This window comes from Somniosus microcephalus, chromosome 1 (assembly GCF_052327205.1).
Source record: "Somniosus microcephalus isolate GS21.2 chromosome 1, FLI_Smic_1.0, whole genome shotgun sequence".
In the NCBI taxonomy this organism is placed as follows: Eukaryota; Metazoa; Chordata; class Chondrichthyes; order Squaliformes; family Somniosidae; genus Somniosus; species Somniosus microcephalus.
In genome coordinates this window covers 263023022-263039108 of record NC_140987.1, presented here as the reverse complement: position 1 = coordinate 263039108, position 16087 = coordinate 263023022, and the positions used below count along the sequence as shown (strand labels likewise).

General features: G+C 43.7%; 1 protein-coding gene across 2 annotated transcripts in view; it reads right to left on the bottom strand.

Moving 5' to 3' along the window:
* Nucleotides 1–16087, bottom strand: part of snx30 (sorting nexin family member 30) — a 69865-nt gene that overhangs the window by 19314 nt on the left and 34464 nt on the right. For both annotated transcript variants that reach the window (XM_085993203.1, XM_085993196.1), the window contains exons 2-4: nt 14643–14831; nt 13210–13320; nt 231–389 (exon numbers count right to left, since the gene is read on the bottom strand). In XM_085993203.1, the coding sequence (XP_085849329.1) occupies nt 231–389; nt 13210–13320; nt 14643–14831 (459 nt within the window). The remainder of the gene's footprint in view (nt 1–230; nt 390–13209; nt 13321–14642; nt 14832–16087) is intronic.

Here is a 16087-nt window from a genome sequence, read left to right as displayed (position 1 = left end):
TGTATTTTGCAAAATAATGGATAAGACAAAAATCAATTCTGACTGTTCTGCATTAGTGTTGAATATTCCTGCAACAACTTTTTGGATCATATAACAGTTAGCTCAAATATCTCACACTCAAGTTGCTTTTAAACCACATGTCACAGCCGTGACTTCAATATGGTTGAGCAAACTTATTTATCCCCCCCAACCACCAAAACTACTCAAGAACAAGATTTAAATTCTAATACCTTTGCTGTAAGAAAAACATTGAAATGATCATTGAAGGAAAGAACAGGATGATCTACGATCCTTTTCAGAAACTTGTCTAGTGCCTTCCTTCTAGTCTCCACAAAGTCTTCTGAAAAGCGGTCCACGACTCCCTTCACTACAAATTTTTCTGGAAGTGGCTGCACAAAAAAGGAAAAAAAAAAAAAGTCTTCAATTACTACATGAAATTGGTGGTTTTTACACAATTTCTTCTACCCTCTATCCCCAAGTCAGATATTACATACACGGTACATATAAAATGTACAGTGCACATAAGCTGCCCTGTATAGTCACTCACTTTCCTGGTGTATAACTACCAGGAAAGACTAAACTGGCTGAGCCTCAAGGAGAGAGAAGGCTGGGGGCGACCTGATAGAGGTCTTTAAAATTATGAAAAGGTTTGATAGGGTAGACGTAGAGGGGATATTTCCACTTGTGGGGGAAAACAACTAGGGGCCATAAAAGGTAATATTTAGACTAGGACAGAATAATTTTTTTTTTTTTTTTAATAAAAAGTGTTTGCATTAATTCGACATTCATTTGAGAGCTCCAATGTGCAGTATCATAACATAGGTGGGATGCACCTTCAGTTCACCAAGCCAAGTTACAATCTTGGCCATCATGTATAAGCTAATTTTTTTTTTTTTTTTTAACTGTTTTTGGAGGGGGGGGGGGGTGGGGGTGGGTGTTGCAGGGCAGAGATGCTGAAATGTGAAGATTAAAAAGTTAAAGTTACTGTAATTTGAGCTAGAATTTGCAAAAACACAGAGCTTGGCAACAGAGCTGGGAGATTGCAAACGGAGTGCATCGTAAGCAGAGTAGAGGAATTCCAGGATGGTATGATGCTTTCTGGTGCCAGGGTCAAGATGTCACTGAGCAGCTGCAGAACATTTGGGGGGGGGGGGGGGGGGGGGGTGTGGAGGGAGGAAAGAAGAAGGTGAACAGCCAGAGGTCATGGTCCATATCTATATCAACGACATGGGTAGAAAGAGGGAGGAGGTAATTGTAGTGTATGTACCTTTAAGAGCCCCTGTGTACTGTGATACCGGTAGTGACCACTTGGGTATATAAGCCTGTATAGCGTCTTGTATCTTTTAGTTCACCTCCAGACTTTGTTCAGTAAACACCTGTTAAACCAACTCCTGCATTCCGTGTCTCCATTAACACACGGATACAACAGTCCTGCAGGCAGATTTTAGGGAGCTAGGAAAGAGATTAAAAAGCAGGACCTCAAAAAAGGTAGTACTCTGGTGCCATGAGCTAGTGAGTATAGAAATAGGAGGATAGAGTAGATGAATGAGTGGCTGGAGATAGTGCAGGAGGGAGGGCTTTAGATTCCTGGGACATTGGCATTGGTTCTGGGGGGAAGATGGGATCTGTACAGGCTGGACAGGTTGTACCTCAGAGCTGGGACCAATGTCCTCGCAGGGGTTTGCTAGTGCTGTTGGGGAGGGTTTAAACTAATTTGGCAGGGGGATGGGCACTGGGATGTAGCATTAGAAAGGAGAAACAAGGTGCACAAAGGATTGCGAGAGACAGATAGCACGAGTGAGAAATAGTACAGTATTAGGTGGGGTCAGGCTAAGAGAGAATACAAGGAGATCTAAGATAGGTTTACAGTGAATGCACAAAGTATGGTAAGTAAGGTTGCTGAGCTGCAGGTGCAGAGAGACACATGGGAATATGATGTTGTGCCGATAACAGACCTGGCTCAAGAAAGGGCAGGATTGGGTACTAAATATTTCTGGATACATTAATATACAAAATGATCTAGACGAGGGAACTAGATGTAATATCTCCAAGTTTGCAGACGACAAAGCTGGATGGGCGTGTGTGCTGTGAGGAGGAAGCCGAGAAACTCCAGTATGATTTGGACAGGTTGGGTGATTACACTGCATCTGCCATGCTTCTGCCCAATGTGGATAAATGTAAAGTTATCCACTTTGGTGGCAAAAACAGGAAGGCAGATTAGTATCTGAACGGCAATAGATTGGGAGAAGGGGAAGTGTAACAAGACCTGGGTGTCCTTGCGCACCAGTCGCTGAAGGTAAGCATGCAGGCGGTTAAGGCGGCAAATGGTATGTTGGCCTTCGTAGCGAGAGGGTTTGAGTACAGGAACAAGAATGTCTTGCTGCAGTTGTACAGGGCCTTGGTGAGACCACACCTTGAGTATTGGTGCAATTTTGGTCGCCTTATCTGAGGAAGGATGTTCTTGCCATGGAGGGAGTGCAGCGAAGATTCACCAGACTGATACCTGGGATGACAGGAATGACGTATGAGGAGAGATTGGGTCGATTAGGCTTATACTCGCTGGAGTTTAGAAGAATGAGAGGGGATCTCATTGAAACTTATACAATTCTAACAGGACTAGACAGACTAGATGCAGGAAGGATGTCCCCGATGGCGGGGGAGTCCAGAACCAGGGGACAGTCTAAAGATAAGGGGTAAGCCATTTAGGACTGAGCTGAGGAGGAATTTCTTCACCCAGAGAGTGGTGAACCTGTGGAATTCTCTACCACAGAAGGCAGTTGAGGCCAATTCATTGAATATATTCAAGAAGGAGTTAGATATATTTCTTAAGGCTAAAGGGATCAAGGGATATGGAGAGAAGGCAGGGACAGGGTACTGAATTTGGATGATCAGCCATGATCTCATTAAATGGCAGAACAGGCCCAAGGGGCCAAATGGCCTATTCCTGCTCCTATCTTCTATGTTTCTATGTCTATGTTTCTATGACCAGATAATCTGTCAGGGGATTGCTGACTCAGTCAAAAAAGAACAGTATTTGAGAAGACACATGTTGTGCTGCAAGAACATCAACAACTTATCCTTAGTGCAAGTGGCTGCATGATTTAGTGCTACTAGGAGACACAGAGTGGGCCTTTGGTGTAGCGGTAGCATCCCCGCCACTGGGCCAGAAGGTGTAGGGTTTCAAACCCCGCTCCAGACAGTCCCGGCAAGTGGAGTCGGAGCTCCGGCTCTAAATTCTGGGTTGACATCCAGCGGGATACTTGCGGCCGTGGGTGTGGGTGGGGCCCCCCCCCCCTCGTATGGGTTGTGGGAGCCCGTAAAACCCTCCCGCCATAGGACTAACCACCCTAATGGCTGGTACGAAGATGGTTACGGTCACGGAAGGAGCGTTAATCGCGGCCAGAAATCCTTCCACCACTTCATACTGTTCCCTTTGGGGAACTGTATGAAGACACGTACGAAGACAACTAGGAGACAGTACCGTGAAGAGATCTCACAGGAAAGGATGTTTTCTTTTGTGCACTGAGTAATGAAGATCTCTTTCTTATAATATAGTCCAGATTGTAACTACCTCCTGTATTTTACTTTTACTGTACATAGAACCGTTGGCTGAAGGGTGGTTTAGTTTGAACGCTAGCAGTGGGCAGAGTTTCAGATCATTGAGCAGTGCTGGAAAGGTAAAATCCCGTGAAGAATAAATTAGGTGGGAAAAACGATGTGTGAGTGGGTGTGAGTCTGCTACTCTTTGAAGGCAGAGATTCTGTGTGTAGACTAGGGGTGGATTGGATTTTGTTCAGACCAGTGCAATCACAGGAAAATCCAGAAGCATTGCATACCAATTTACCCATTGCCTTCCTGACACCAAATAGAATGTAAATTCCAAACAGATTGCAAGTGAAGTCAAGGTGTATTCTATAGGCTGCTAACTGGTGGGAAGGATAGAGAGGAATAAATTTGCAGGGAAGTTAGAGAAGTGCAAGAGCTATAGAGTAGTGATAATGGGAGACTTCAAACTATCCCAATATAGACTGGGATAGCAATAGTGTAAAGGGCAGAGAGGGGGAAGAATTTCTGAAGTGTGGTTAGGAGAACTTTCTTGATCAGTACATTTCCAGCACAATGAGGAAGGAGGCATTGCTGGATCTGGTTCTGGGGAATGAGGTAGGCGAGGTGGAGCAAGTGTCAGTAGGGGAACATTTAGGGAACAGTGATCATAGCATCAAAGGTTTATACTAGCTATGGAAAAGGACAGGGAACAATCTAGAGCAAAAATAAATGCTTAATTGAAGGAAAGCCAATTTCAGTGGGTTGAGAATGGATCTGGCCCAAGTAAATTGGAATCAAAGATTGGCAGGCAAAACTGTAATCGAACAATGGGCTGCCTTTAAAGAGGAGATGGTTCAGGAAAGTCGAGGTACATTCCCATGAGGGAGGGGGGGGGGGGGGGGGGGAAAAGAGGTAGGGCAACCAAAGCCAGAGCTCCCTGGATGACAAAAGAGATAGAGTAAGATGAAACAGAAAAGCAGGGTGTATGGCAGATGTCAGGTGGAGAATAAAAATGAGAATCAGGCTGAATAGAAAGTTCAGAGGAGAAGTGAAAAAAGAAATAAAAGAGGGGCAAAGAATGAGAATAGATTACAAAAAGAAAATACTGCAGATGCTGGAGATCTGAAATAAAAACAGAAAATGCTAGAGATACTCAGGTCAGGCAGCATCTGTGAGGAGAGAAACAGTTAACGTTTCAGGTCAATGACCTTTCATCAGAACTGGCAAGATTTTTAAGCAAGTGCAGGGGCTGGGAAAGGGGGAGGGGAAGAAAGAACAAAAAGGAAGGTCTGCGATACGATAGAAGGCAGGAGAGGTTAAGAGACATTGAGATATTCAAAGCAAAAGGAGATGGTAATGGGACAGGTTAAGAAACAAAGGATGGTTCTAGATGAAGTGTGAATTGCACTGGCAGAATGAAAGACAGCTGCCATGTGGGAAAGAAGCAAAAAAGAGAAAAAAAAAGTGTGGATAAAAAATATATATGATAGGGGCAAAGGTTATGATCTGAAATTGTTGAACTCTATGTTGAGTCCAGAAGGCTGTAAAGTGCCTAATCGAAAGAGGAGGTGCTGTTCCTCGAGCTTCTGCTGAGCTTCAGTGGAACAATGCAAGAGGCTGAGGACGGTGAGGTCCAAGTGGGAGTGGTGCGAAGAATTAAAAAGTGACAGGCGACCTACAGCTCGGGGTCCCCCTTACGGACTGAACGGAGGTGTTCCGCAAAGCGGTCACCCAATCTGCGTTTGGTCTCCCCAATTTAGAGGAGACCACATTGTGAGTAGCGAATACAGTATACTAAATTGCAAGAAGTACAAGTAAATCACTTTCACCTGAAAGGGGTGTTTGGGGCCCTGGACAGTGGGAAGTTATAAGGGCATGTGTTGCATCTCCTGCGCTTGCACGGGAAGGTGCCGGATGAAGGGGAAGGGGTGTTGGGGGTGATAGAGGAGTGGACTAGGGTGTCGCGGAGGGAGCGGTCCCTTCGGAATGCTGAAAGGGGAGGCGAGGGGGAAGATGTGTTTGGTGGTGGGATCACGCTGGAAGTGGCGGATGATGATCCGTTGAATGTGGAGGCTGGTGCGATGAAAGGTGAGGACAAGGGGAACTCTATCGTGGTTCCGGGAGGGAGGGGCAGAGGGGAGGGCAGAAGTGCGGGAGATAGAACAGACACGGTCAAGGGCCTTGTCAACCACAGTAGAGGGGAATCCTCGGTTGAGGAAAAAGGAAGACATGTCGGAAGCACTGGTGTGGAAGGTGGCATCGTCAGAGCAGATTCAGTGGAGACAGAGAAACTGGAAGAATGGAATAGAGTCCTTACAGGAGGCGGGGTGGGAAGAAGTGTAGTCCAGGTAGCTGTGGGAGTTAGTGGGCTTGTAGTGAATGTTTGTCAATAACCTATCCCCAGAGACGGAGATGAAGAAGTCGAGGAAGAGAAGAGTTGGAGATGGACCATGTGAAGGTGAGGGAAGGGTGGAAATTGGAAGCAAAGTGAATGAAATTATCTAGTTCAGGGCGAGAGCAGGAAACGGCACCGATACAGTCATCAGTGTACCGGGAAAAAAAGTGAAGGAGGGGACCCGAGTAGAACTGGAACAAAGTGTTCCACATATCCCACGAAAAGGCAGGCATAGCTAGGACCCATGTGGATTCCCATAGCAACACCTTTGATTTGGAGGAAGTGATCGGAGTCAAAGGAGAAGTTGTTCAATGTGAGAACAAGTTCAGCCAGGCAGAGGAGGGTGGTGGTGGATGGGGACTGGTTGGGCCTCTGTTCAAGGAAGAAGCGGAGCGCCCTCAGGCCAGCCTGGTGGGGGATGGAGGTGTAGAGGGATTATATGTCCATAGTGAAAAGGAGGCGGTTGGGGCCAGGAAACTGGAAACTGTTAAAGTGGCGGAGGGCGTCAGAAGAGTCGCAGATGTAGGTGGGAAGAGACCGGACAAGGGGAGGAAAAAAAAGTCAAGATAGGAAGCGATAAGTTCCGTGGGGCAAGAACAGGCTGAAACAATGGGTCTACCAGGGCAGCCCTGTTTGTGGATCTTGGGAAGGAGGTAGAAGCGGGCTGTGCGGGGTTGGGGAAACTATGAGGTTGGCGGCCCGGGCGGGGGGAAAAAAAGGATCTGCAGAGGAGATGAGGTCAATGACAGTCTTGGAAACTGTGGCTTGATGTCCAGTAGTGGGGTCATGCTCCAGGCAGAGGTAGGAGGTGGTGTCGGAGAGTTGGCGTTCAGCTTCCGCAAGGTAGAGGTCTGTTTGCCAAACAACAGCATCACCCTCGTCAACAGGTTTAATGGCAATGTTGGGGTTGGATCTGAGCGAATAGAGTGCTGCAAGTTCAGAGGGAGGTAGGTTGGAGTGAGGGGAGCAGAGAAATGGAGACGGCCAATGTCACGTCATTTTGGTAGATACCTGATCAAACACGAGAAGGGAGACAGAAAGCAATGAAGATGAACAAGTTAAAATAGACAAACGGAAATCCTGTCGGAGAGAAGAGCAGAACTTCAAGGTGGGCATTCCTGGAAGAGAGGTGGCAGTGAATTAAACACTAATACAAAAAGAAAAAATACTGCAGATGCTGCGAATGTGAAATAAAAACAGAAAATGCTGGAGATTATCAGGTCAGGCAGCATCTGTGAAGAGAAAAACAGAGTTAACGTTTCAGGTCGATGACCTTTCGTCAGAACTGGAAAGCGCAGGAAATGGAACAGATTTTTAAGCAAGTGCAGGAGCTGGGAAAGGAGGGGGGGGGGGGCGGGGAGGGGATGAAAGAACAAAAGGGAAGGTCTGTGATAGGATAGAAGGCAGGAAAGGTTAAGAGACATTAAGAGAATAGATTGGCAGCTAACATGAAAGGGAATCCAAAAGTCTTCTATAGGCATATAAATAGCAAACTGGTAATAAGTGGAGGGGTGGGGCCGATTAGGGACCAAAATGGAGATCTATGCATGGAGGCAGAGGGCATGGCTGAGGTACTAAATGAGTACTTTGCATCTGTCTTTACCAAAAAAGATGCTGCCCAAGTCATAGTGAAAGAGGAAGTAGTTGTGATACTGGATGGGATAAAAATTGATGAAGGTACTAGAAAGGCTGGTTGTACTTAAAGTAGATAAGTCACCAGGACCAGATGGGATGCATCCTAGGATGCTGAGGGAAGTAAAGGTGGAAACTGCAGGAGGTACTGGCCATAATCTTCCAATCCTCCTTGATACAGGGCTGGTGCAAGAGGACTGAAGAATTGCAAATGTTACACCATTGTTCAAAAAAAGGGTGCAAGGATAAACCCAGCAACTACAGGCCAGTCAGTTTAACCTCAGTAGTGGGGAAGCTTTTAGAAACGATAATCAGGGACAAAATTGTCACTTGGGCAGGTATGGATTAATTAAGAAAAGCCAGCACGGATTTGTTAAAGGCAAATCGTCTTTAACCAACTTGATCGAGTTTTGAAGAGGTAACAGAGGTTTGATGAGGGCAATGCAGTTGACGTGGTGTACATGGACTTCCAAAAGGCATTTGATAAAGTGCCACATAATAGGCTTGCCAGCAACGTTGAAACCCATGGAATAAAAGGGACAATGGCAGCATGGATACGAAATTGGCTAAGTGACAGGAAACAGTAGCAGTGAATGGTTGTTTTTTTCCCCAGACTGGAGGAAGGTATACAGTGGTGTTCCCCAGGGGTCGGTACTAGGACCACTGCTTTTCTTGATATATATTAATGACTTGGAATGAAGCAGGTTGGGCCTATACTCATTGGAGTTTAGAAGAATGAGGGAATCTTATTGAAACATAAGATTCTGAAGGGGCTTGATAGGGTAGATGCAGAGAGGATGTTTCCCCTCATGGGGGAAATCTAGAACTAGAGGGCATAATTTCAGAATAAGGCAGCACTCATTTAAAACAGAAAAATGGAGGAGGAATTTCTTCTGAGGGTAATGAATCTTTGGAATTCTCTTCCCCAGAGAGCTGTGTCATTGAATATATTTAAGGTGGAGATACAGATTTTTGAACGATAAGGGAGTCAAGCGGGCAGGGAAGTGGAGTTTAGGCCAAGATCAGATCAGCCATGATCTTATTGAATGGCGGAGCAGACTCGAGGGGCCAAATTACCTACTCTTGCTCCCACGTCTTATGTTCTAATTGGGTGTACAGGGCACAATTTCAAAATCTGCAAATGACACAAAACTTGGAAGTATAACAATGAGAAGGATAGTGATAGACATCAAGAGACAGACAGACAGGCTGGTGGAATGGGCTGACACGTGGCAAATGAAATTTAACGCAGAAAAGTGCGAAGTGATACATTTTGGTAGGACGAATGAGGAGAGGCAATATAAACTAAAGGGTACAATTCTAAAGAGGGTGCATGAACAGAGACACCTGGGGGTATATGAGCACAAGTCGTTGAAGGTGGCAGGGCAGGTTGAGTGGGGTTAAAAAAGCATACGGGATCCTGGGCTTCATAAATAGAGGCAGAGAGTACAAAAGCAAGGAAGTTTTGATGAACCTTTATAAAACACTGGTTCGGCCTCAACTGGAGTATTGTGTCCAACTCTGGCCTTATGTGAAGGCCTTAGAGAGGGTGCAGAAAAGATTTACAAGAATGATTCCAGGGATGAGGGGCTTCAGTTATGTAGCTAGACTGGAGAAGCTGGGGTTGTTCTCCTTGGAGTACAGAAGGTTGAGAGGAGAATTGATAGAGGTATTCAAAATCATGAGGGGTCTAGACAGAGTAGATAGAGAGAAACTGTCCCATTGGCAGAAGGGTCAAGAATCAGAGGACAGACTTAATGTGATTGGCAGAAGAACTAAAGGCAACAGGAGGAAAAACTTATGCAGCGAGTGGTTAGTATCTGGAATTCGCTGCCTGAAAGGGTGGTGGCACAGGCTTGACGGGCCGAATGGCCTCCTTCTATGCTGTAACCATTCTCTGATTAGAATTTGCACAAGTCCATAAGCAGCAGTTTGGGATGATGTCAGCCACCTCTATCCTAGTGTTGGGTTACCCCGCCCTTCCAAGAGACCAAAATAAAAGTTTTTAAAAAGTTAATGCAAATCTTTGAACTGGCCAAGTGTACCATTTTCTTCTACTTGAGGGGGTGGAAAGGAAAACAAATTCTGCTCAAAAAACTTTACTTTAAAATGGGTTTGCCAGTGAACAGATTTTCTCCAGCATCAGCCAGATAATTGATTTCCCAGCTGCTGCTAGGCTTGCACTCTCAATGTGTAAATACCTCATCTGTAACTTATGAAGAGGATTTATAATCTATTACAAAAGAGGGATTATCGTTAAGATACTGAGTCTTTGGGAGATTGCCAGAAAGATTTCCTTCTGAACTAAATTTGAGCCAACAGTAAGCTATAGCTATATTGAGAAAGTTATCATATGCCCGGCAATGCATTGGATGACAATGACGTTAAAAAAAAAATTTACACATAGTATTTTAAATATGCTTCTCTACAACCCTGCAGAAGAGAACTACAAAAGGATTTACTGATGCCATTAGCTTTATGCCCCTAAATAGCAGTGGGGACTGCTCAATTTAGTGCATGTTGCCTGATCTAATCCTACAGGACCAAGGTAAAGGATAACATGCTATAAATCATCATGTATAATTTAATAGAAAAGAATATCCACATGCCAATTTGCAACACTGAGCAAATCAACTTCTATATTGTTTAAGACAGTGTTTAATAATGTGGCTTCAGAAATGGACAATGAAGTAAAGGTTGATAGAAGGTCTCTTACTTAAAAATTACAATCCGGACACAGGACTGTAGAGGGAATCAGGTAATTTAAAAATTTTGGAGTAAGTGTAAGGTGAGAAATATGGAAGAGACTTGCATTATACAGCAGATCAGCACAATTTCCTTATGACCAATAGGGCCCATGTTTAAATCCAGTTCAAACTCCAGGGATGAATGACTCTTGGTATTTGCACAGCTCCTATGGTGAAAAGGGCTTTAAGCATTCTCAGGTCAGTTCTAGTAGACACAAATCACAAAACTGCCTACAATTTAGCAATGAATTGGCAACACATCTGCAAAGATGCACTGGGTGAAAAATAAAGTCTCTCCTGTATAGTAGGGTGTTCAATTCTTGGCTATGCTTTACTTAACGTGTGAAAATATTTCTCCAGCATTGACAAGTCTCGCCAAGGAATAAATTTCCCTCCCTCCATTCCAAAAGTTTTCTTTCCCTCCTTTAGAACAGTTCGCACATACACTTTAGTTCTTAGATCATTTTTAGGCAAGATAAGCATGGATTATTAAAGTAATAAATGCTCTCATTTCATTGGAGCCACTGGTTTTATTAACAAAAACCAATTTAAAATGGGTTTATAAAAAGGGAAAGTGAGTAAGGAATATTTTTAACTACTCAAAAATGGAAAAGGAAACTAGGATGTTCTATGTTTCTATAGGGTACTGAATTTGGATGATCAGCCATGATCTCATTAATGGCGGAGCAGGCTTGAGGGGCCGAATGGCCTACTCCTGCTCCTATCTTCTAAGGATACAACATCTGACACAAAGCACATGCTTGGTTTTCTTTCTGTACTTGGAGAACATTTTATATTAAGGACAGCAACATATTTTAAGGACTACCTTGACACTCATTCTGTACCAAGCTTAAAATTCAACCAATGTGCCATTCTATTAAAAGCATGCTTGCTTTGGCCCGACTTGGTTTACATTGATACTGTTTTGAAAGAGTTCTGAGATTCTGCAGCTGTTATCCATGAGTTTCTATAACTTCACACAGCACATGCTTTTCATCTTGCTGGGCCTCCAAGCCTGCTTTTGGACCCCTAGTCCTAGATGATGCATTCCATTGTAACTCAATTCTGTATTTAGTTTCTGCAGCAAACAAATGAATTAACATTAGACTAGTGTACATACAACATTGTTACAGGACACTTCCTGGGAACAAGACAAGTTAGTCACATTTCCCTCAGCCAACACCCTATTGGGTAAAGGACTGCCAGTGTTGTTCTAAGCCACAGACCAAAAAGCTCCATGTTGAATGACCATTCTGTGCAGTGAGCACAGCTCAGTCAAGTCAGAAGATAGGAAAACTACAACTCCCCTCTGTCCGTGGCAACTACAACTCACCTTAGTCCCTGGGTCTCGTTGAGGTGGGGGGGGGGAGGGGAAGGAAAGGTAAAGAAAATGATAACAAGCAGAAAAGACTAAGACTTCCTGCTTGCTGTCCTGTATCTCCTGCATGAAAGTGAGTCCAGGTACAAGAAAAGGATCAGGCTTAGCCTTGAAGCACTCCATGTCAAGTAGCCTGCAAACATTCAGGGTCTATGTTCACACTTTAATAAGCACTTGGGCAAGGTAATGGAAACCTACTGGTTTGTTGTTGATTGTTACTAGGATAATCAGCATCTTCAGGCGAGGACGGACGGACGCACGCACACATTCTATTTTGCATGCACTTCAATGATTTGGGCTATTGGGAGTAGTGTTCAAATTTGCAGATGATATTAAGATAGTAATTATTTCTGACGGTCAAAGGAAGCTGCAAGGGGATAGTAATATGATGGGCAAAAAAAAGTGGCAAATGAATATGATGTCAGTCAATGTGAGGGTACATCTTTGGTAGGAAAAAAGTCATTATATTTTGAATAGGGACAGGCTGCGTGATTTGGAAGAGCATAGAAACATAGAAGATAGGAGCAGGAGTAGGCCATTCGGCCCCTCGAGCCTGCTCCGCCATTCGATGAGATCATGGCTGATCATCCAAACTCAGTACCCAGTCCCTGCCTTCTCCCCATATCCCTTGATACCTTTAGCTCTAAAGAAATATATCCAACTCCTTCTTGAATATATTTAAAGACTTGGCCTCAACCACCTTCTGTGGTAGAGAATTCCACAGGTTCACTACTCTCTGGGTGAAGAAATTCTTCCTCATCTGTCCTAAATGGCTTACCCCTTATCCTTAGACTGTGAACCTGGTTCTGGACTCTCCGACCATCAGGAACATTCTACCTGCATCTACTTTGTCCAGACCGGTCAGAATTTTATAAGTTTCGATGAGGTCCTCTCATTCTTCTAAACTCCAGCGAGCATAAGCCCAATCGACCCAATCTCTCCTCATACGTCATTCCTGCCATCCCAGGGATCAGCCTTGTGAATCTTTGCTGAACTCCTTCCACGGCAAGAACATCCTTCCTCAGATAAGGCGACCAAAACTGCGCACAGTACTCAAGGTGCGGTCTCACCAAGGCCCTGTACAACTGCAGCAGGACATCCTTACTCCTGTACTCAAACCCTTTCGCTATGAAGGCCAACATACCATTTGCCTTCTTTACTGCCTGCTGCACCTGCATGCTTACCAGAGGGATTTGGGGTTGAGATTCACACCTCAAATGGAAAAGGCCATAAAAAAAATGACTGTTTTATGGCAAGAGAGATACAAGATATAAAAGTTGATGCAATTGTTCATCTATTAAAATAATAAAGGGTTGTGAGGCTGTGGATCAAGGTACTGATTGCAGAGATTAGGTCAATATTTAAGGATGGGTTAGATAGGTGGTTGAAAGAGGAATAGAAGATATGGCAACAGAGCAGGCACATGGTATTAAGATGCCTGTCCATAGTGTCTAAACACCAAATATCCCAGCAACACACGCACTTGAAGACCACATTTATCCGATACCTACTGGAATAAGATGAGTCGGCTGCGATTCTTCCAGTTTAATCCTCAACCAATCAAAATCCTGGTACCTACGTCGTACTGTGTACTCTGGTAAATCAAACTCATTTCTGGTGGTCTGAAAGTAATTGAAACAATTAGTCAACAGGGACCATCAGAAAATGAACTTACATTTCAAGAGTGTGTTCAAGACACCAGAGGAAATCTATTTGGTACATCTAAACGAGGAACAGAATGTACAATTCTAACATTTAGAAGAATTCATTTAAAACTACCTCACTTGAGAAATAAGTTACAAAAAAAAAACCTGGTGCTTTCTGGTCATAGCCCGTTCAAATTTTTTATAAAGAAGTAGTATGGATGAAAAGAATTGCTGGAAAAAACTACACAGCTATATAGTTTACTTTGTGTAGAGGGGGTGGCGAGGAATCGGAAAACACCAACAGATATTCAAAAATCAGTCATTAACCACGATCAAGGTGGCACATTTTTGGAAGAGTGTTTCAACCTTGCAGGTTGGCACCAGTCAAAATGAGGATCAGTTTTTGCCCCCCAGATCACTACTCAAAAACAAAAATGTATAAAGTTAAATTAAGCATAATTTAAAAAATCAATGCCAAGAATTTTAAATTGGTAAGATTATTTCAGCACTCCTTCAGTACACTATTCAACTATACAATTTCAGCCCACCATCACTAAAGGTTCGTAAAGTAGCTCCTGGATCTTCCTGAAATTGGCTAAGGAGGTTTCCCCCACACCCAGTCTTTTTAACTTCCCCAGTACATTAGAAGGGCAGGGGGCCAGGGAAGAAAGTGCATTCCCCTTTAATGCTACTTCCATCATGCCTACCCATCACCCTTCAAATATCCCCATTATATTACTTTCTATCGAGTCATCCTAGTTGCTGCTCCAAGGCAGGTGGCACTGTGCTTCAGTAACACCACCCAAACAAGGGTACTTGTATCCATCCCCTTCAGCCCTTAAACAATGCAAACCCATTTCTCACTCAAGGCTGGGAATTCTCTCAGCTGGGCAGAGCTCTGCTTCAGCTGGGAAAGCCAGTGTCATTAAAAAGTATGTACCAGGCAATTATGTGCTTTCTGTAAACAAACACAGCTTTTCCCAGGCTCAGTGCCAGAAAGGCCTGCTCTAAAACTTGCTGCTTTCAGCCCCATCCATAAAGAATGTCCATAACATCACCTTCTACCCACTGGCCGATCCTGCCTCTTGCCACTCCGACACTCCCCTGCCACCTGTCCCATGCCCAGACTCCCACTGTCCACGTCACACAAGACGCTGCAACAAATCTCTGCATATCCTCCAACTGAATGTGAGCAACATCAAACGAGATCAGACACTACCTTAAAAATCAAATCAAGAGTATACACTTTTTGAAACAGAAGTATAGCAGGAAATTCTTAAGTTCAATTTTGCTCATACTTTTATGCTAACTCTGTATGTAATATAAGTCTCCATCGCAGACACATGTTTCTTTGGGTCATCAACTATAACAAAGAGATCTCTGGTTTCACCATCCAACTCATCATCCAGTTGTAGTCTATTCAGGAGAGAGGAGGAAGAGGCAGGACTGGATGTCTCCACTGGTGTCCCATTGGGCAACATTAGATCCTAAAAGATAGTAAAGATACTTTACTTGATCAGCATCTAGAATTGGTTCTTCATTTTACCTTAGCAGATCATGTTGAACAAAAAAGTATAATCTGGTAACTCAATTTTAAGATAGCTTTATCAAAAACTCATTTGCTTATAGCCTGAGGGTATAAAAACACTGATCAATAAATTTATCAAGGCTAGCTGATCTCCAACGGCATTGCTTACAAGTAAAAACAGAAAGACTTGCATTTATATAGCACCTTTCACAGCCTCGGGACGTCCCAAATTGTTTTACAGCCAATTAAGTATTTTAGAAGTGTAGTCACTGTTGTAATGTAGAAAACGCAGCAGCCAATTTGCACACAGCAAACTCCCACAAAACTGGATAATGGCTAGATTTTTTTTTTTTTAAATATAAAAAGTCATCAGTTTACACCGGGGAGAACTTCCCTGCTCTTTGAAATAGTACCATGGAGGCAGACGGGGCCTCAGTTTAACAGCTGAAAAAAATGATACTTCTGACAGCGCAGCACTCCCTCAGTACTGCACTGAAGTCTAGATTACGTGCTCATGCCTCTGGCACAGGCGAATGCCACACCACGGAGCCACAGTTGATAGTCTAGAACATAGTTGCATCATTCAGCATAGTCCCACTCTGAGTGGAGCACAACAGGCAGGGCAGGGGAGGGGAAATGGTGGCAAAGGAAAGAAAGCAAGCCGGGTAATGAGTTTTTAAAAAGTCACCACGGGTCACTGGTTATCCCCGGTATATTGCAAAGCCATAGACCCTCGGGAGTAAAACACTGCACAGTATAAATGCAACAGAATCAACAGCACCAGCTGTCCCAATGTCACAGAACTGCTTCTACTGATACTCACATCTTAATGAGGTGCAAAAGGGAGCATGAAAAAAAAACTTGCAAGGAATACCAGAGGTAACAGTTAAGGTTTTTCTGAATATATTAAAAGAATAGCAATGCAGGCCTGTTAAAAATAGATGCAGGCAATACGATGATTAGAATGGAACACTTGTTAAATACTGTATCGGTTTTCAGTGGCGGAAGAAGAGGACAAAATAAGTCATGGGAGGAACATTAGATTAAATGCAAGAAAGAAAACAGCAGTGGAAAAAATAAAGATTTGAGACAAATCTCCAGGTTTCCATCCTAGGGTATTAGAACAGGTGGGGAAATTGCAGGTACATTAACTTTCCAATCCTAACCACTACCCTCTTTCAGACATCAGCTGCTGTGGATTCTATTCCTATTTAC